At 41.4% G+C, this 22,633-nt stretch overlaps 1 protein-coding gene across 4 annotated transcripts in view; it reads right to left on the bottom strand.

Annotated features, from left to right (window-relative positions):
- Window positions 1-2,927: 2,927 nt before the first annotated feature.
- arfip1 (ADP-ribosylation factor interacting protein 1 (arfaptin 1)) overlaps window positions 2,928-22,633 on the bottom strand; it is a 33,094-nt gene continuing 13,388 nt past the window's right edge. For 3 of the 4 annotated variants that reach the window (XM_010899193.5, XM_010899197.5, XM_010899194.3), the window contains 7 exons: window positions 19,039-19,147; window positions 17,350-17,457; window positions 16,447-16,559; window positions 14,047-14,268; window positions 7,229-7,386; window positions 6,764-6,938; window positions 2,928-6,410 (listed from right to left, as the gene is read on the bottom strand). In XM_010899193.5, the coding sequence (XP_010897495.1) occupies window positions 6,255-6,410; window positions 6,764-6,938; window positions 7,229-7,386; window positions 14,047-14,268; window positions 16,447-16,559; window positions 17,350-17,457; window positions 19,039-19,147 (1,041 nt within the window). In that variant the 3' untranslated portion in view covers window positions 2,928-6,254. The remainder of the gene's footprint in view (window positions 6,411-6,763; window positions 6,939-7,228; window positions 7,387-14,046; window positions 14,269-16,446; window positions 16,560-17,349; window positions 17,458-19,038; window positions 19,148-22,633) is intronic. The other variant, XM_010899195.5, reaches the window with a different exon arrangement.

Raw genomic sequence — 22,633 nt, 5'->3', positions numbered from 1 at the left:
GCCCTGTTCTTCACTTATTACCTGTATTAACTGCACCTGTTTGAACTCGTTACATGTATAAAAGACACTTGTCCACACACTCAATCAAACAGACTCCAACCTCTCCACAACGGCCAAGACCAGAGAGCTGTGTAAGGACATCAGGGATAAAATTGTAGACCTGCACAAGGCTGTGATGGGCTACAGGACAATAGGTAAGCAGCTTGGTTAGAAGGCAACAACTGTTGGCGCAATTATTAGAAAATGTAAGAAGTTCAAGATGACGTCAATCTCCCTCGGTCTGGGGCTCCATGCAAGATATCACCTAGTGGGGCATCAATGATCATGAGGAAGGTGAGGGATCAGCCCAGAACTACACAGCAGGACCTGGTCAATGACCTGAAGAGAGCTGGGACCACAGTATCAAAGAAAACCATTAGTAACACACTATGCCGTCATGAATTAAAATCCTGCAGCGCACACAAGGTCCCCCTGCTCAAGCCAGCGCATGTCCAGGCCCGTCTGAGGTTTGCCAATGACCATCTGGATGATTCAGAGGAGGAATGGGAGAAGGTCATGTGGTTTGTTGAGACAAAAATAGAGCTTTTTGTTCTAAACTCCACTCGCTGTGTTTGGAGGAAGAAGAAGGTTGAGTACAACCCCAAGAACACCATCCCAACCATGAAGCATGGAGGTGGAAACATCATTCTTTGGGGATGCTTTTCTGCAAAGGGGACAGGACGACTGCACCGTATTGAGGGGAGGATGGATGAGGCCATGTATCGCGAGATCTTGGCAAACAACCTCCTTCCCTCAGTAAGAGCATTGAAAATGGGTCGTGGCTGGGTCTTCCAGCATGACAACGACCCGAAACACACAGCCAGGGCAACTAAGGAGTGGCTCCGTAAGAAGCATCTCAAGGTCCTGGAGTGGCCTAGCCAGTCTCCAGACCTGAACCCAATAGAAAATCTTTGGAGGGAGCTGAAAGTCCGTATTGCCCAGCGACAGATCTGGAGAAGGTCTGTATGGAGGAGTGGGCCAAAATCCCTGCTGCAGTGTATGCAAACCTGGTCAAGAACTACAGGAAATGTATGATCTCTGTAATTGCAAACAAAAGTTTCTGTACCAAATATTAAGTTCCACTTTTCTGATGTATCAAATACTTATGTCATGCAATAAAATGCTAATTAATTACTTAAAAATCATACAATGTGATTTTCTGGATTTTTGTTTTAGATTCTGTCTCTCACAGTTGAAGAGTTCCTATGATAAAAATTACAGACTTCTACATGCTTGGTAAGTAGGAAAACCTGCAAAATCGGCAAATTTTTTGTGATTTTTGCTTCTCTTTACCAAAGGGGGCAACTAATTCTGAATCACACTCCATATTTACAGGTGCTGGTCATAAAATTAGAATATCATAAAAAAGTTGCTTTATTTCAGTATTTCCATTCAAAAAGTAAAACTTGTATATTATATTCATTCATTACACACATACTGATATATTTCAAATGTTTATTTCTTTTAATTGTGATGATTATAACAGACAACTAATGAAAATCCCAAATTCAGTATCTCAGAAAGACCAATACAAAAAATGTTTTGGGGGAAATGTTGGCCAACTGAAAAGTATGAACATGAAAAGTATGAGCATGTACAGCACTCAATAATGGCCTTCAGCTCTTCTGCATTGTTGGGTCTGGCATATCGCATCTTCCTCTTCACAATACCCCATAGATTTTCTATAAGGTTAAGGTCAGGCGAGTTTGCTGGCCAATTGAGAACAGGGATGCCATGGTCCTTAAACCAGGTACTAGTAGCTTTGGCACTGTGTGCAAGTGCTAAGTCCTGTTGGAAAATGAAATCTGCATCTCCATAAAGTTGGTCAGCAGCAGGAAGCATGAAGTGCTCTAAAACTTCCTGGTAGACGGCTGCGTTGACCTTGGACCTCAGAAAACACAGTGGACCAACACCAGCAGATGACATGGCAACCCAAACCATCACTGACTGTGGAAATTTTACACTGGACTTCAAACAATGTGGATTTTGTGCCTCTCCTCACTTCCTCCAGACTCTGGGACCTCGATTTCCCAGGAAATGCAAAATTTACTTTCATCAGAGAACATAATTTAGCAGCAGTCCAGTCCTTTTTGTCTTTAGCCCAGGCGAGACGCTTCTGACGCTGTGTCTTGTTCAAGAGTGGCTTGACACAAGGAATGCGACAGCTGAAACCCATGTCTTGCATATGTCTGTGCGTGGTGGAACATAACTCCAGCTGCAGTCCACTCTTTGTGAATCTCCCCCACATTTTTGAATGGGTTTTATTTCACAATCCTCCCCAGGGTGCGGTTTTCCCTATTGCTTGTACACTTTTTTCTACCATATCTTTTCCTTCCCTTCGCCTCTCTATTAATGTGCTTGGACACAGAACTCTGTGAACAGCCAGCCTCTTTAGCAATGACCTTTTGTGTCTTGCCCTTCTTGTGCAAGGTGTCAATGGTTGTCTTTTGGACAGCTGTCAAGTCAGCAGTCTTCCCCATGATTGTGTTGCCTACAGAACTAGACTGAGAGACCATTTAAAGGCATTTGCAGGTGTTTTGGGTTAATTATGTTATTAGAGTGTGGCACCAGGTGTCTTCAATATTGAACCTTTTCACAATATTCTAATTTTCTGAGATACTGAATTTGGGGTTTCCATTAGTTGTCAGTTATAATCATCAAAATTAAAAGAAATAAACACTCGAAATAGATCAGTCTGTATGGAATGAATGTATACATTATACAAGTTTCACTTTTTGAATGGAATTACTGAAATAATTCAACTTTTTGATGATATTCTAATTTTATGACCAGCACCTGTATATAGCAATCTTCTCAATACCAGCAACACACAGTACAGCTATGCTATTTTCATTATTGGAAACCCAGTAAAAACACCACTGGAGCCATTTATGAAGAAAACATTTATTTTTTTCCCAAAAGCTGTTACACAACATTTAGCAACCTGTTTTCAACTGAACATATGTTAATCAGTATGTTTCATTATTACAAAGTTACACTCCACTAGTAAAGTCTTCATTCATATACTGTATATCCAAGGTAAAAGAGGAAATTACAAATATATATATTTATGCTTGTCAGTTAACACCATATTTGCTGTACAAGACACAGTACATTTCCTGCTGTAAAACAGCGTAAGTACAAACTGAAGAAACCCCAGTGGGCAGAAGTGGTTGCAATAAAGTCATTTTTACAGTTTGAATATGGTGCAAAATAGAAGGTGGGCAGGTGTACCAGATGAAAACCAAAACAAGACTTCTGAAAATTAGGTCTATACCCAGTTATTGTTTGATGTTTCAACAACAGAAATACATTTTGCAACCAGAATATTACATGACATTCTATGCCACAATACAACAGAATTATCGGTAGTCCTCTAGAAAACAGAGTTTTCTAGAAGTTAACAATTTAAGCTCAGGCTGAGAATGCTGATCTTTTCTATGTACAAGCAAAAAGTATTGTCTTGTCCAAATCAGTTTGGTTGCCATTTTACACAATTATTCTCTAGGTGTTCATGAGCGGTTGAATGTGGAGAAGAGGAAAGGAAAATTATAAAGACAAACTATATAAAGAATGAGCTGTTTTCAGGGGGTGTTAACAACGCTAACTAGTGTAGAGATTGTCATCATACAATGCCAAGCCAGATTGTTTTATTCCCTTTTTCTTTGTCTCATTCCTCAGTGCAATACATTTCTTGCTAATGTTAAAGTGTAGTTTGGGTTTACAGAACATACAAATGCAGCTTCGGCATTCTTTCTACATGGGTGGTCATAGTGAAATAGGGTTACTGAGTTTAACCATGTTGGCATGGAGTGTATGTAGTGTAGGTGATTGGTCCATTCCTCATCTTTTTAATGGTATGTTACAAAAGCCATTGCCAAGCAATTTGAAGTACATCCTTCCACTTTGAAAATGTATATTCTACAAACAGGGAAAATTCCAGACCACTGGCAATCTACATAGAACAGTGGGGTTACATAAAAATCCACCCAACAGCTGACGTAGAAATGCACATACAAGTCTTTAAGAAACCCAGGGCAACATCACAGTTTCTAGAGTCAATGTCAAAGCACATGAGTGAACTGTCAGAAACTGACAGCACAACCTTTACCTACATGGGAGGTCAAGAAGGAAGACGCCCCTGCACACAAAAAAGAATATCATAACTAACGTTTGCTAGACAACAGCTGGAAAAGACCATAACTCATGGAAAGATTTGCTCTGCATAGTTCAGTCAAAAGTGGAGTTTTTTTTTTAGACACAATGAAAGGCACCATACGGTGAAAACAAAAACTGCCTTTGAACAGAAGAACCTCAAACAAACTGTAAAGCATGGAGTGGATTTTGGGCCAGGCCAACTAGTCAATAATCAAATCCATAGTATACTAAAGTCAAAGCCCAGACCTCACTCATATTGAAATGCTGATGGGGACTTGAAGCAGGCTGTGCATGAAAGAAAGCAGTTTCAACATGACACAGTTGAAACTGTAATGTAAAGAGGAGTAGCCTAAACATTTGTCCCAGTCGATGTAAAGACTGATAGAAAGTTACAAGAAAAGGCTACATTAAGTTATTTCAGCACAGAATGAGGAAAGACCAGCTATGGAAGCTAGGGGTGTACTTGTTTCATTCTACCTTATCTGTGATTTTGATTAATAAATATACATTTCAGTGTAATCTTTAACTGAAATATGTTAAACTAGGTTACCTTTATGTCAATAGTGCTGAGGTTTGAAGATAACATATCCATGACAAAATATGTATAAAAAAAAAGGGGGTTGTAATAGCTTTTTTACATGACAGTATATATGAGATTTTCCTTAAAAATTAAGTACAAATAATGTATTCATACTATGTAATCATTCCACAAATATAAGCCTGGTGTACATCTAACATTGCAACCCAAGCCAATTCAACAGTTCGAGCTTCTTGCTATGGGTAGACAGGCACAGCTAATGCCTTTGCTGTAAATGGCAGCATTGTCTGTGGGCCCAAATTTAGCACATAATCTTTCTCATCAAGCAGGTGTACGCTAATCCTAAACTTGTAGCCTTCATGCTGGACCCTGTTACAGTACGGAAAACTATTGCCATAACATATCAGAATTATTGTTTTAATTCATTATTCTATTAGGGATACAATATTATTCCATTGCAAAAATGTACAAAAGAAGCTGACCAAAACCGCTTATTTAACTGTTAGTTTTACAGCTTGTAAAGTAAAATGTGACTGTGGATAACAACAATAGTTGTTACAGACATTACTAAATAATCATAGCCAACTAAACAGCAAAAAACATCACTTCTCACAGAGTAATGACAGCTCGCAAACCAGATTCATTTTACCTAATTCTTGACATGTCTTTCTATATGCATGTGCATATAGACACATATACAGTATATACATAAAGTGTACGATGCATGATTTCACCAACATCATAAAACTTCTCCTTCTTCTGACAAGTTATTATGGGCTGCTTTTTTATAAATTTAAGTCAGAAATGTGAATTGGCATTGGCAGTCAGAAACGTTTGTACAAACCCTGTTAATGCAAACCTAAAACTAATACAGTCTGTATAACAGGTTTCCCGTCAAGCTTATGATGTATCATGCACACGTAACGACGTCTAACATTAGTGTTACTTCATCAATCATCCAGACATTAACAAAATCTCAAAAACATGGGGTAAACTTGATGGAATCAAACTGACAGCAGAATAGTTTTCTCCCCTAAACAGCGCATCAGTGCAGAGATAGAACATTCATAAGCTAGAGTAAAAAGCCGTAGTTTCCAAAACATATTTATCATCTCCTTAGATTTGTCAGATCATACTAAAAAGTGCAATTCCCATGATTAGAAAAGAACTGCAGCCATTCAAGTAAAACAGATGTGGCCGAGATGAAAAGGCCGAGACAAGAAACCAGAGACAGCTACTCTTCACCATTGGAAAAAAGGTCAATGGATTTTCATGAACAGAAAAAAACAGGAGCATAGTAGGAAACAGAACGTACAGTTTATCAAACAAGAGATTATAAATATATTTTTTTATATATAATTTTGGTCCTTTTTTGCTTCATCTAAAAACATTTAACAATTTTGAAGAATAGAATAAGGTAGGCTGACAGGTAGAGCAGAGTGTTGTTTGTCAAAAAAAATCACTAATTAATTCTGTAGTCTGCCCCAAAAAAATGTTGGGGGAAGGGATGATTGGTTGATTAGTGCTCCTCCAACCAAGATGGCATGTCCCCACCAGGCATTTTCAACTTGATGTGGAACTGCTTGAGCGTCTGTTCCAGCTGCTGCTGGTTTCCTGCATAGTATGCCGCGATGGCATTGTGGAAGAGGATCAGCTGATTGTGCAACACTTTCACCTGGAAGAGAGGGAGGAAAAAGAAACAAAAAGAAACAACATTACCATGCACAGCACAAAAAAAGAAAGCACAGAAAGTCTACAACTCCAGGTCACACAGCAAAATATTTGAACCATAGCCCAGCTTACATATTTTGCTGTTCATTTTGTTTTGCTCAGGGAAAAGCAAAGACTTTTTAAAAACACCAACACTCTGGTTAGCTTGATTTTTCATAACAAATATTGTTGTCATGATGGCAAAAACAGTACTAAGACCACTATATCCTAAAGACAGACAATCTAATCACGTTTATTTTACTAACCCTTGACACAACTACAAAAACAAGCTAAAACTAAAACTAGCTTTGGATATACCTTGTTCTCTTCCAGGAACTTGAGCTTGATGGACACATCATTGCGCATCTTCTCGTACTTCTCACGGTAGATCTGGAACTGCTGCTGGGAATGTTCTATTTTGGGCAATGTGGTGGCATCCCGTGGTCCCAGGTTTAATTCCTCCAGGTCTGTGCGGTACGCGTCATACTCAATCCTACAGGAAATGTCAGAGAATGGATGTCGACATACATCTTTTTCATCTTACAAAGAACATGGGGTGCTGCTGATACAGTAAAGAGACAGGTATACAGCAGAAAAATATCTGGTTCCATGCTAAATGTTGTATATACCCGTCAGTCAAACAAACCCATATAAAACACAAACCTGACAAACACAAAACCTCCGCGATTAGACATCATGACTAAAAGCATGAACATAGGCTCTCAAAATGAATTATGGGGATGTCAATTAGTGAATGAATCACTTTGAAGACATTCAGATTACCTGGCAGTTTCATACTGTTTGATGTTAATCATGGTGTCCTCGATAGTTTTGTCAACCAGTGTGTTCACACTGGCGATGAAGAAGTTTATTGCTCCCAGTAGGGTCTCGCCATTTTTGGACAAGAGTTTTTGGGTGTCAGCATTGTAGCCAAACTCCTCCTAAAAGGAAAACCATTATGTTATTAATTCTGCAAGATAGGGACAACCACAGAACTATTTTATTACAAAGATGCGAATTCCCTGAAATATGACAAAGATGGAAATAAATCATGAAGAGATTAATTTAGAGTGACCCATGAAGTTGATTGAGGATGCAGGTTCAATTCCTACACAGTGTGATTCAAACTACTTGGAAATGGCTCTGCAACCCCTCCCAAAGTCACAGGTATCAACATCTTTTGAAGGCCTGGGAACTCTTTTGATCATGGCATTATCTGTTACCACACACCTCTATGGTTAAGACCAAACCAAACCCAGGTCTCTAACCTTTATGTAAGGCTGGACCCACTGAGTTTCAACAGCATAATTATTTTCTAATAGTGTGCACCTGTTTCTATGTAGGGGTATACTAAAAAGGAAATTACATTTTCTTTAATTGCATAACATTTGTGCAAAGAGTATTTTGGTTACATTAATCAAAATTGTAAATCTATTATAGAACATATCAAAACATATTTGAAACATTTCCTTTTTGGGTGGTGTAGTAACTTCCTAAGAATATTTAATCATTGCATAAGCCTCTAAAATGCTTTCCAACAGAACATTCTTTTTGATAAGCAGTTAAATCAATGGTAATCCAATGACAATTTCTAGTCACAATCAACTTCCAACCATGACGTGTGTCATTTAAATCTTTTTATCCCAACCTTTCACATAAAATGACAGTCTTAACTACAAAGAATCCATTAACATCTAGTGCTGAATGTCACAAGCACACAATCCACTTTGGACAGGCTGATTCATCATAAGGTTGGTGGAATCTAACATGAAACATAAGTGTTAATCTTATAAACAGAACATTGACACGCAAACACATCCTCACAGGCATAGTCATACACCTTTCATTAGGCAGCAGCTGGGGATGTACAGAAATCCTCTAACAATAAGTAAAGAACATGTACTACGTGTCCCACCCAGTTCACTGAACATAATTGCCTTTAGATCTAACAGGGGTTTAAGGAGGCTATAAAATACTATAATTTACGCATCGACAATTTAAACATTATTCACTGTTTAATTTTTAATAATGATTTTTAATACTGCAATAATTTATTTGACGTACCTTCAAAACCACCATCTAATCCAGTTTCATTTGCTCCGGAAGATTACATGAAACATTTACAATATTGATGATGGAGATCATCCCTCCAAGAACTGCCACCTTAACGTGGTGGAGGGGTTTGAGTACCCGAGTGACCCTAGGAGCTATGTTGTCTGGGGCTATATGCCCCTGGTAGGGTCTCCCAAGGCAAACAGGTCTTAGGCGACGGGTCAGACTAAGAGCGGTTCAAACCCCCCTTAATGATGAAAAAAATATTGAGTACCGTGACGTCGCTCGGTATGGCTCAGCCGGGGCCCCACCCTGGAGCCAGGCCCGGGGTTGGGGCTCGTATGCGAGCGCCTGGTGGCCGGGCCTTCCCCCATGGGGCCCGGCCGGGCTCAGCCCGAACGGGCGACGTGGGGCCGCCCTCCCGTGGGCTCACCACCCACAGGAGGGACCATAAGGGGCCGGTGCGGAGAGGATCGGGCGGCAGTCAAAGGCAGGGGCCTAGACAACCCAATCTCTGGACACGGAAACTAGCTCTAGGGACGTGGAATGTCACCTCGCTGGCGGGGAAGGAGCCTGAGTTAGTGCGTGAGGTTGAGAGGTTCCGATTAGAGGTAGTCGGGATCACCTCTACGCACGGCTTGGGCTCTGGAACCACACTCCTTGAGAGAGGATGGACTCTTCACCACTCTGGAGTTGCCCATGGTGAGAGGCGGCGGGCTGGTGTGGGTTTGCTTATAGCTCCCCAGCTCTGCCGCCATGTGTTGGAGTTTACCCCGGTGAACGAGAGGGTCGTTTCCCTGCGCCTACGGGTCGGGGATAGGTCTCTCACTGTTGTTTGTGCCTACGGGCCGAACGGCAGTGCGGAGTACCCGACCTTCTTGGAGTCTCTGGGAGGGGTGCTGGAAAGTGCTCCGACTGGGGACTCTATCGTTCTACTGGGGGACTTCAACGCCCACGTGGGCAACGACAGTGACACCTGGAGGGGCGTGATTGGGAGGAACGGCCCCCCTGATCTGAACCCGAGTGGTGTTCAGTTATTGGACTTCTGTGCTAGTCACAGTTTGTCCATAACGAACACCATGTTCAAGCATAAGGGTGTCCATCAGTGCACGTGGCACCAGGACACCCTAGGCCGCAGGTCGATGATCGACTTTGTTGTCGTCTCATCTGACCTGCGGTCGTATGTCTTGGACACTCGGGTGAAGAGAGGGGCGGAGCTGTCAACTGATCACCACCTGGTGGTGAGTTGGATCCGATGGCGGGGGAGAAAGCTGGACAGACTCGGCAGGCCCAAGCGTACTGTAAGGGTCTGCTGGGAACGTCTGGCCGAGTCTCCTGTCAGAGAGATCTTTAACTCCCACCTCCGGCAGAGCTTCGACTGGATCCCGAGGGAGGTTGGAGATATTGAGTCCGAGTGGACCATGTTCTCCACCGCCATTGTCGAAGCGGCCGCTCAGAGCTGTGGCCGTAAGGTCTCCGGTGCCTGTCGAGGCGGCAATCCCCGAACCCGGTGGTGGACACCGGAAGTAAGGGATGCCGTCAAGCTGAAGAAGGAGTCCTATCAGGCCTGGTTGGCTTGTGGGACTCCTGACGCAGCTGACGGGTACCGACAGGCCAAGCGGGCTGCAGCCCGGGTGGTTGTGGAGGCAAAAACTCGGGCCTGGGAGGAGTTCGGTGAGGCCATGGAGAAGGACTATCGGCTGGCCTCGAAGAGATTCTGGCAAACCATCCGGCGCCTCAGGAGAGGGAAACAGTGCCCTACCAACGCTGTTTACAGTAGAGGTGGGCAGCTGTTGACCTCAACTGAGGATGTCGTCGGGCGGTGGAAGGAATACTTCGAGGATCTCCTCAATCCCGCTGTCACTTCTTCCATTGAGGAAGCAGAGAATGAGGGCTCAGAGGTGGACTCGTCCATCACCCGGGCTGACGTCACTGAGGTGGTCAAGAAACTCCTCGGTGGCAAGGCACCGGGGGTGGATGAGATCCGCCCTGAGTACCTCAAGTCTCTGGATGTTGTGGGGCTGTCTTGGTTGACACGCCTGTGCAACATCGCGTGGCGGTCGGGGACAGTGCCTCTGGGATGGCAGACCGGGGTGGTGGTCCCTCTTTTTAAGAAGGGGGACCGGAGGGTGTGTTCCAACTATAGGGGGATCACACTTCTCAGCCTCCCCGGGAAAGTCTATGCCAGGGTTCTGGAGAGGAGAATACGGCCGATAGTAGAACCTCGGATTCAGGAGGAACAGTGTGGTTTTCGTCCGGGCCGTGGAACACTGGACCAGCTCTATACCCTCTACGGGGTGTTGGAGGGTTCATGGGAGTTTGCCCAACCAATCCACATGTGTTTTGTGGATTTGGAGAAGTCCCTCGCGGCATCTTGTGGAGGGTGCTTGGGGAATATGGGGTCCTGGGTCCTTTGCTAAGGGCTGTCAGGTCCCTGTACAACCGAAGTAGGAGCTTGGTCCGCATTGCCGGCAGTAAGTCAGACTTGTTCCCAGTGCATGTTGGACTCCAGCAGGGCTGCCCTTTGTCACCGGTTCTGTTCGTAATTTTTATGGACAGAATTTCTAGGCGCAGCCAGGGGCCGGAGGGTGTTTGGGGACCACACAATTTCGTCTCTGCTCTTTGCAGATGATGTTGTCGTGTTGGCCCCTTCTAACCAGGACCTTCAGCATGCGCTGGGACGGTTTGCAGCCGAGTGTGAAGCGGTGGGGATGAAAATCAGTACCTCCAAATCCGAGGCCATGGTCCTCAGTCGGAAAAGGGTGGCTTGCCCACTTCAGGTTGGTGGAGAGTGCCTGCCTCAAGTGGAGGAGTTTAAGTATCTAGGGGTCTTGTTCACGAGTGAGGGAAGGATGAAACGGGAGATTGACAGACGGATCGGTGCAGCTTCTGCAGTAATGCAGTCGATGTATCGGTCTGTCGTGGTGAAGAAAGAGCTGAGCCGCAAGGCGAAGCTCTCGATTTACCAGTCAATCTACGTTCCTACTCTCACCTATGGTCATGAGCTTTGGGTCATGACCGAAAGGACAAGATCCCGGATACAGGCAGCCGAAATGAGCTTTCTCCGCAGGGTGGCCGGGCGATCCCTTAGAGATAGGGTGAGAAGCTCGGTCACCCGGGAGGAGCTCAGAGTAGAGCCGCTGCTCCTCCACATCGAGAGGGGTCAGCTGAGGTGGCTTGGGCATCTTTTTCGGATGCCTCCGGATCGCCTTCCTGGGAAGGTGTTCCGGTCCCGTCCCACCGGGAGGAGACCCCGGGGAAGACCTAGGACACGCTGGAGGGACTATGTCTCCCGGCTGGCCTGGGAACGCCTCGGTGTCCCCCCGGAAGAGCTAGAGGAAGTGTCTGGGGAGAGGGAAGTCTGGGCATCCCTGCTTAGACTGCTGCCCCCGCGACCCGGGCCCCGGATAAGCGGAAGAAGATGGTATGGTATGGTATGATGGAGATCATAAGTTGGACCTCTAAGATGGTTCTGTGTGGGCAGTATGAATTAACTTGTCATCTATGTAGATTAAAGGTGGACACCCGTTCACCACATTGGAAGTACCAAGCTCCTACAAAAACACACTGTTCTGAAAAGGTGATTTCACCTTGTCTCTGATAGATTACCACCAATTACAATTCGGATGAAAATGTGCAGGTGTTTAGGTGTGCAGCAGGTTGGCGATGGAGGGGGATGCATAGCTCTGTCTGTTTTAATAAGTTAGAAGCCTATTAAACAGCAGTCACTCTTATTTTGGCTTCCAAATAAATGGCTGGTTTGCGAGTTGGTATGGTTTAGATTAAAAGAGATATCTGTGACAGGAGTGCGACAGGAGTGCACCAAAGAGTGTTTAATAATAACAACCTATCAAATTTATCCCCAAATAATTCAACTAAATATGCATGTGTAATGGTTGATGATGTACATAACTAAACTAAATCACCTCAAAATCACCAATCTTTTCAGGTTAATTTACTCCTAGGAATTGAGTAAAATATACTGTGTCCAATAAAGAAAAAATGTAATTGTGATTCAATGTGATTGTTTGATTAGAGGAATTAAACGATGTAATTCCAAGCACTCCGTGATTGTGTGTATGAACTTGCCAGTATTGCAGATTAGATGTTTGATAGCAATCTATCCAAAAAGATAACTGACATACAATGGGGAGAACAAATATTTGATACACTGCCGATTTTGCAGGTTTACCCACTTACAAAACATGTAAAAGTCTATAATTTTTATCATAGGTACACTTCAACTGTGAGTGACGCAATCTAAAAAAAAAAATCTAGAAAATCACATTGTATGATTTTTAAGTAATTAATTTTATTGCTTGACATAAGTATTTGATACATCAGAAAAGCAGAACTTATTTTTTGGTACAGAAACCTTTGTTTGCAATTACAGAGATCATACGTTTCCTGTAGTTCTTGATCAGGTTTGCACACACTGCAGCAGGGATTTTGGCCCACTCCTCCTTACAGACCTTTTCCAGATCCTTCAGGTTTCGAGGCTGTCGCTGGGCAATACAGACTTTCAGTTCCCTCCAAAGATTTTCTATTGGGTTCAGGTCTGGAGACTGGCTAGGACACTCCAGGACCTTGAGATGCTTCTTACAGAGCCACTCCTTAGTTGCCCTGGCTGTGTGTATCGGGTCGTTGTCATGCTGGAAGACGCAGCAACGACCCATCTTCAATGCTCTTACTGAGGGAAGGAGGTTGTTTGCTGGAATTCTTACTGGTTGGTAGGTGATCAAATACTTATGTCATGCAATAAAATGCAAATTAATTATTTAAAAATCATAAAATGTGATTTTCTGTAGACCTCTACATGCTTTGTAAGTAGGAAAACCTGCAAAATCGGTAGTGTATCAAATACATGTTCTCCCCACTGTAGCCACTGAATAAATATACGTGTTTTTACTCTTTTACATTTTTAAAGAGCATCTACTGCAGGGATTCATCTCTCCTTGATGACTCACTGACACTTTAACACAAAACCTATATGAAAGGTGAATCTAAAGAATCAAAATCAAGAGTTTCTCCTGTAACAACTTTTAAAACATAGCAATGGATAACCTAGCAAATTATAACGGTTGTCACTAAAATGACTAATATTGTGCAAGACATTAAAAAGAAATATTATGCTAAATGATCGGCGCAGATGTGTTGTGCAAGATAAGAAATATGCCTCACTTTTATTGGTCAAAGTGCAAAGCTGGGCAATTCACAGTTTGACTGATCTAGTCTACATTGGCATGCAAAGTTAAAGTGCAAATCAATGACTGTCAAAGGTGACTGATAGAAATGTAGGTGCTAAGTTCTTGAACTGTAAGATCGTATTTGAATTAATTCTCTAACCAAAGTCTCACAAATCAAAATAATGTGAATGGGGGATCCTTGCAGACTATTTTATCATTACATCCCTACCGACCCGAGATCGTAACCTTTGCTATTAAGCATGAATAAAAACAAAATAGTACTTCTGTGGTAACATTCAACTGCTTCACCCACTCCAGTTACAGGGTGCTTGATTAAGGCCAAAAAGTGAATCACTGACTCACGTGGAGCTCTGGAGACTTCAGGCTGAGGTCGGCAAAGGCGTCGCCCAGTTGCCTCTGCGTCTGCATGATCTGAGTGAGCTGGCTGGCAAGCGTCTGGGCCAGTTTGACCACTTGCTCATACTTGCGCTTGTTTTCACGTAGCACTTCAATCTGTCCCTCAAGCTCCAGGTCCACGGTCCGCGAGCCGCGACCCAGCTTCTCTGACAAAATCTGCCTGGTGCACTGTGGGGGTAAGGTTATTTAGCAATCCAGCATAAACACACTAAAGAAATGGAACAAGTCTGTGTTAACATTATAGGAAAACTGCCATTGTGTTTTGTACAAGCTAGTGTTAGCTAACTAACCTGGGTTTCAAACATGTTAGCATTAGCATAATTTACATCAGAGACTAGAAGACCTTGGGTTGTAAATGTGTTAGCCCTAAGAATGTTAGCATTCTAGTGTATCTAATCTGAGTTTCTGAAAAAATTAGCTTTATTCCAGGATTATTGACAAACTGTTTAAAACAAGTATTCAAATAGTTATCAGTTTTCTTGAAATAATCCAGGTATTAAACCCAGGTCACTGACATGACTCAAGAAGACAATGTTAACCCTCAAAGCGTAAGTTTAGTTCTGGAAGGAAAAACAATACTAGATTTAAATATATTTACAGATTGTATTCTCTAGGCTAAATTACACATTATTTTTCACTGGTTATATTGGCAAGGAAATTTAATTCCAACATCATGGTACAACAATTAAGCACAGGAATGTAAAATACATCATCATTCAAACAAAACAAAAAAAACTAGAGAATTACATAAGAAAGTCATTAATCATGCAAATGAGATGTAACTAGGGCTGTCACGATTATGACATTTTAGTTGACGATTAATTGTCACAAATAATTGCAATTAACGATTTCATTGTCTATTGAAAATGCTTTACCACTATTATAGTGTAAGCTTATACATGTGCTGGATCCGGAGATGGTTCTTCAGATTTGTGGTGTTTGCGCTTTTGAGCGCAACTTTTCTGGAGCAAATCTGACAATTTTCCTCCTATTGGGGTCACCGCTTTCATTTAAGCTTAAAAACAAAATGTGCTGAGGGCAGTGCAGTTTTGTTTGGCTTTAGAACTACCACTACGTCAATGTTGTTAACAATTGCGCTTCCCAAAATGCAACCGCAAATCAATGACAATTAAATTTTCCTACGCGTAGTGACGTTTTACCTCTCGCTCAGCTGCAAATATTATAGCCTAGTTATTTGAGTTCATTAACTCATTTAAAAATGTACAAGGACGATGAATTTACATTTTCAAACATTTATATGCCATAACACATAAATTCATGCACATTTCCATCCATATTTTCTAACTGGAAAATGACAAAATTCTATTTTACACATGCTTGTCAATCCATCAGATGTATTTATTAAGCCCTTTTTACAACAGCAGTTTAGGAAGAAACCTAGAGGACCCAGAAATTAAAGAAGAAACCTAGAGAGGACCAAGGCTCAGAGGGGTGACCAGTCCCTGTGTTTTTTCTTTTGTCGATCAGAGTTGATGTGACAAATATATGCAAAGTATACTGAATAATAATGTTGCAAAATACATAATGCTGCACTGCAAAACAATTCTGAACTAGGTTTAAACATAATGAAATATTAAGAAGCAAAAGCGTTTCAGTAAATTGTCTTAACTTTCCGCAGAGCTATGAAACACTCTTCTGCTCTTGGGCTATACATCCTAACTGATGGAAACGGGCTTAATTTGCATGGTATCTGTTGAGAAGTTTCTAACATTGACGTAGAAATCCCTTATTCAGATTGGGAACATATAATTTTAGAAACAAAATATTGAGCAAAATGTTGTCATTAAAATAATTATGATCTGCCTCAAATAATCATGATTAGGCAACTATTTAATAATTGCGACAGACCTAGATGTAACATTCATACTAGTCTATGATCACAACTTCCTTCTTATCATTAATGATTAATCAAACTTCAGTGGATTTTATTATAATCTTGTGTTCTGTAATATGAACAGTTTGGCTACATCAGATGTTCTACCTCAAACCTTTTGTCTGGTCCTTTCGTGAGCGTACAAAGAAGCAGGCAAGTCAAGCCATCAGTAAACATTCATGGCACAATGTGGAATTGCAGGCAAATGAGATCATGGGTAGCTCACCAATTCAACAGTAGATATGAAAAGATGTGTGTTCGTGTGTGTGTGTGCTAGCAGGAGGTAGTTTCAAAAATGAAAAGAAGTTGCCCTACTGGGTCTGAAATGGATTGTGTGAGGAGGGTTGGACTAAAGAAAAGCAGCTGTGCAAGAGAGTGGGGTTACAAGTGAAACAGGAAGCAAGAGAAAGAAATAGACAGTGGGAGAAATGGGTGCAGGTGGGAAAGATTACTTTGTAGGTGTTAATGCTCCACTTCCTCACTAGGTCCAGTTTCTCCATGGCAGGGTTCTTAAGGTCGTCTGCAAGGACCACCGGCCCACTCAGTGGCTGCCCTTGCATAGTGCCTGAAGAGAAAGGTGACGGTCATGAATGTTGAGAGTCTAAAGGGTCCATACACTTTAGATGGGAGTCTATGGAGAATATTATACAACACCAGAGAATATAATGTTGTCATGTAAGATTATGATGAATCATTTGAAATCAGATAAAGGATAATTATTTACATATATACAATTGTGTCAAGCTGTAACATGGATGCAATGTTGAGTCAAAGTTGAATGCAAAAAAAAGTCCTATGTCATCCAAAGGTGAAATACTACACAAACTCGAAATGGTTCAACTGCAAGGGAAGAAAACTGATTATATACACTCACAAAGACTTTCATTTCACGTAGAAGGGGAGGCTTTTCAAATTCAGGGAGCAAGAAAGAACCTGTAGAGATCTATGGGAGCCCATTGGTGCGGGAAAGATTTAGGAGTTAATCAGCGATACTGATTAAAACTCGGGTGAAGCTGTTAAGGGTTGGGTTGGCTGCAGCAAGTGTGTGTATGAAAAAAGGAATAGGACTGCTATAACCAGCTATGGGAGAGATCCAGACAGCGGTCAACCTCAGCCGCTACAAACCTAAGGCCACCATCACACTTCAGGAAATCGCATTCAACACAGCTCAAAGTCAAATCGCAAGAAAAGGGAGGGAGAGAGAGAGGGAGGACACTGATGAAAAATGTCTGACAATCCTGCTAAAAGGATGGAGAAAGTGAGGAAAGCCCAACCAGAAAGAGAGAGGGAGCAAAAAGCTGTTAGTGCAGTTGTAGGGCAAGCGACAGATCCTGCTTTGTCCCTCTCGCTGGTACCTTTCTGAATCTCAGCATGAGAATCGCTGGCGAGTCTTGCCAGGCGGCTAGCCGCGGCTGAACTAGGAGCTACAGGTGCCACAGGAGACCTGGGCTGGAACGCTGACCCTGGAAACGGTAGGTGACAGTGGCGATTGGTTAATGAGACTTTATTAACACACCCCAGAAAAACTGAGTCTCCCACAGGTTGTCTTCCCTGGGCACTGTAAAAAGGATGGCCCACCACTAAGACAAAAATGTGAGAGTAATCCATAGATGACAGGCACAGAACAGTACCACCACTGTGCTTGTCCCTAGACCTGGGGAATACCTATAGGATTTATGTTGCCAAGGGGTGGGAAAAAAAGTTCTCATTAACGTCTCAAAACACATTACCCCAATCAAATTAATCGCTTTGATAGGGTTAATGTGAGGGGCTTATAACAGGTGCTCATGAGAATAATGGCTGCAGTGCAAAAATAGCACGGTGACTTTGAGATTTATCAATATGGACGTTGGCGTACGGCACTCTCAAATCCTACGCCAGCTCAGGAGGTGGTGTACGCACGTTTTTGAGTTGCAGAATGTGCAGAAAAAAAATTCTAACGCACTGACAAACTGAAAGATATATTATGACCCACTGTAAAAAAAACAACAACATAATTACAAACTTCAGTGTTTATTTTTGTGCAACATGGACTTCAATGTTTAATTTGTGTGACTTTACCAAAGCATTTGATTTATATGTATTCCTTAAAACGAATGCCCACTTTAATGTTACTGAAATATCTGATGAGTTTTAATTTAACAAACTCTAGCGCAACTAAATGATATCTGTGAAATGGAGAGTAACTTTTCAAATATTGTACTACAACAGAGTTGATCTCAAACCTCTCATCTGGGATACACAGACATTCCAAAAATGTGTCCAGAGCTAGCACATCTGATTCTCTAATGAAGTGCTTCATAATTAGAAGAAGTCTCTCTTTGACTTCACTAAGAAGGCTTGAATGGGTGTGCTAGGGTAGTTGGTAAGTACTTCCCAATTCCTATCTCTGCCTGAAGTGATTACAGCTTGTGTTAATCACAGTCCGGTCGGTCTTGATTTATTCCAAGTGATAAGCGATATCTACATGACCTGTAGAGAAGGTGGCCATAGTCTGCTGCAACTCCCAGGTGCCAGCGCCTCTAATCCATTGCCAAGGTGGAGAGATTTAATTTATGTGAAGGATGTGCTACTAAAAGGCGAGCCGGGAACCAAACATTGAGATCAGAGGAAATTCATTCAGACTCATTTGGATGTCTCCTTTATATATTTAAATGAAGAGAGGAGTGGCTTGTTAGGGCAACACAGGAAGCGTGTGATGCTTTTGCCACACAAACTGGAGAACCTGCTGTGAATGGGAGGGTGACCGTGGACAAATAATAATTGACTAATCAGACTTGAAACAACATTCATATGAAGCCAACAAAAATCCCTAAAATAGTATTTCAAAGGATTAAATAATGATGGCTTCCTAACCTTCTTTTTGCCTCAGTGAAGAGTAAATAGTGGGATGCAAGACCACATTCTCTATACAAGATCAAAATTAAGACAATCAAATTAAGACACTCTTTAAAAAAAAGCATGCCTAGTAACATAAAAAAGAAGGAAAAACTGCAATTACTGGAACATTTTTAAACTATTGGTTGATAGTCTGGCTACTGTACCTGTGAAAGGTCCCGATTCAATAATGCCTTCTGTTGTCGAGGCAAAGTTCCCAGAGCTGACATGGCTTTCTGACAGGTTTAGGCCGCCAGGGACACTGTGAGAAGGGTCCTGTGTACCAATGAGAAAATGCATTATCAGAGAAGAGTTTTAAGAGTATGTCCTTGACTTGCAGCAAAGTGGACACAAAGGCGTGATTTATATTATGAAAGTACTCCGGACAGAATCGAAAGTGCAGGAAACAGGAGTGTCCTGCACTAGTTTTATGAGCATAGATTCTGAATCCCATCCTTGACCCATAAATAGTAGCTAGTTTAAGATTGACTAGCCACCATTGGACAAGACAGATTTACTTAGAGGGAGACAAATGTACTGTATACCCTACAAAATGATGGCAGTTCCACCAGGAACATAACATTTTACTATTTTAAATTGTACTTTTTAGACCTACCGCTAAGGTATTTAGTAATTTACTCTGAAAGCAATAAATTATGCTAGGAGAGACAGTCATCCCCTGGTTTGGCTTTCAGAGTTATAGTAAGCGAAAGCGCATTAACACATTTGAACTACGGATGGCAGTCTCACCTGGCTGCATAAACATAATTAAGGAATATTTGTAAGGCAATATATGAATTAACATGAAATCTAGCAATTACATATGGAATATAATGAGTATAAAGTAAAAGGTATACACAATCATTTTGAAAAAAATCTGAAATGACTGAAATGTCTTTACTTAATTGGCTCATTGAATACATCTATCTATCTATCTATATCTATCTATCTCTATCTATATATCTATATATCTCTATATCACTATATCTCTCTATATATATCCATATCTATATCTATATATCTATCTATATATCTATCTATATCTATATCTATATCTATATAGGTGCGAACTCTACTGTGCTATACCAGAAAGCTGAAGAAAAATGTCACCTTTCAACATGACTCATTATTGTACCAACATTTTCAGCATTAAACATTTGTTAATATAGGACTGGGTTCATTCTGTGAAACCAGCCCTATGAGATAAACCAATCCTAAGTATGCAATGTTCTCCTTTATCAGTGACTGCAACAAACAGGTACTTCAAATTATCATAATCTAAGGTTTGACAGTTTATCTTTTGGGATGCTTTTTAAATAGGCTTTGGGATGCTTTTTAAACAGAATTTGACACAGACAACCAAATATCTTCTTTAAAGTGTAGAGGTCAATCAATCAATCACATTTATTTATAAAGCCCTTTTTACAACAGCAGTTGTCACAAAGTGCTTTACTGAGACACCCGGCCTTAAATCCCAAGGAGCAAACCACAGTAGTGTTGAATTTCAGTGGCTAGGAAAAACTCCCTAAGAAGGCCGAATTTTATGAAGAAACCTAGAGAGGACCCAGGCTCAGAAGGGTGACCAGTCCTCTTCTAGCTGTACCGGGTGAGATATTTAGAGTTCAATTGGAATAATTAATAAATGCATGTGGGCCAAATCCAGAGTTTAAATTTAGACTAGGTCAGAAGTATGACCAGATGGACAAGGACAGAGAAAGCAACAGGCCCCCCAAACCAGGTACTCTGCAGGTGTGGACCAGGACCTCATGTCCTCCTAAGTTTAAAACGGGAGGAGACTGGGAAAATTCTGAAAATGCATTCCTCATATCAACAACGATTTATAGTGGAGAAGGAGAACTTAGTGGGGAAGGAGAACTGACCCAATCCCCCAGCACAATAGTATAGCAGCATAGAGGTGAATCCCTGTAACCTGATCCTACTGTATAGTAACTAATCCAGTAGTGTCAAGATAAAAATACATTTGATGTTTTTGTCTTAATAGTTCTATGGGAATAAAAATGGCTTAGACTATCTTTGATGTTTCCCAAACTAGGGTTCACAAATATTGGGGGAATATGGGGTTCTAACAGAGCAATTGTAATAGAACAACTTGTTATTGTCCTACAAATGAAGTTCCAACCTTTTAATGGTTTAAGCAAATACATATTAAACAACCCATTCCTAATAGAGAAAGCTCTCTGAAAGATGTGGGTGTTACCACTTAGAACAGAGTTGACAGGATCAATCAGTAAATCAGACACCAGAGAAAGAACACCATCGATAAGGTTGTTGTTTGTTATAAAAAAGAAAATCATAATTATTGCTTGATGAGTTCCCCTCAATGTTTTCCTGAACGTCCCAAACCTTTCAGATGTATGACAAACTTTATTTCCTGCAATACATCCCTTTATTTAGACAACTATATCATGAGTCTTTTTGCTGGACCACGCAAGGGGAGCCGGCCTAGAAGAGCGAATGTCTCCAACTGACCAACCATGTTAAATAGCGTGGTGGTTAGAGAAGCGGACCTGCAAGCTATAGGTTCCGCGATCGAATCTCCTCACAGTCAAATCAAAGTATGCATTTAGATTTGTTCCAGATAGACAAAAACTTAGCTGGATTTGACATCCAGTATCTACACTATAGTAGGCAAAAAAATAAAACTTAACGGTTTTATTGCAACTCTTTCTGGTAGATTTTCGAGGTACACATCCGTGCATTAGTTTTGGGCTCAGGAAGGACAGACAAACATTTAGCTGGCTACATACAACATTCAATAGCTAAAACTAAAAGTCTACACTAAAACAGTTTCAGGTTTGTGATGGCAATTCCATCGATCAGAACTTTTAAAGGAGGAAGTAAAGAGACAAAATTCTCTTGGCACAATTAAGTTTTATTTGCAAATAGAGAGACACGTCAAATGCTTACAAACATAATAATTCGAGGAGTCTCTAACTTAATACATGAACAGTTTGTATTTATAGAGGAAAAAAGGGTGTGGCAAGATGCTGTCCTAACTCAACAGAACACATTCCCTTTGTTCTATTACTACCTAGTCTTCACACAAGGGGCAAACTGTCCTCCCCGTCATGGGTAACCTCTTGAACTCTAAAGAGCTCTTACAGCATCTGGACAGACAATAGATGCCCTGATGAGTTATACAGATGCGCAAAAAAAGAGTAACCATTTCATCTGATGATACCAGTCAATGATGCCCCCTAGGCAAATACCAGATCCCCCACATTCCTTTTCTAATTTGAACAAGGGGACTCAGTCCTTTAATCAGTGAGAATACATTGGTTAGAGAAATTAGAGAAACAGGTTATATTGTTGACTGTTTCTGGTGTGCATGCTTTTGGTGGTAATAATATAGGCTTTATCAAAACCTCTTGGGCAGTAAAAGAGTTGGGGATTCCATGATTCTTTCGTCTTTTCACTTGACGAGAAAGCCAGTTCTCATCACCTATAGCTATTGCATCAACGTCATTCACGAATGAAAGAAAAACTAATGTTTTTGCGCCACAAAATGAAATAGCTTTGGCAGGGAAAAGTTCAACTTTAGTCTTGCTAGCAATTGCTCAATTCTTATGACTATTCCTATGAAGTTAGTAGATACAAGTAAACCTATTACTGGCTAATAAGCTGTTAAAACGGCCAGTGGCAAAAGCCATAGTTCATAGACACTATTTGTGGTGGAGGTAAACTTAATAAGAAACGTTAGTCAGTTTAACACAATGCTGAATGGTGTCTATCGACTGATAA

This window comes from Esox lucius, chromosome 25 (genome assembly GCF_011004845.1).
Source record: "Esox lucius isolate fEsoLuc1 chromosome 25, fEsoLuc1.pri, whole genome shotgun sequence".
Lineage (NCBI taxonomy): Eukaryota > Metazoa > Chordata > Actinopteri > Esociformes > Esocidae > Esox > Esox lucius.
Note: the sequence above shows the minus strand (reverse complement) of the source record. Positions and strands in the feature narration are given on the sequence as shown.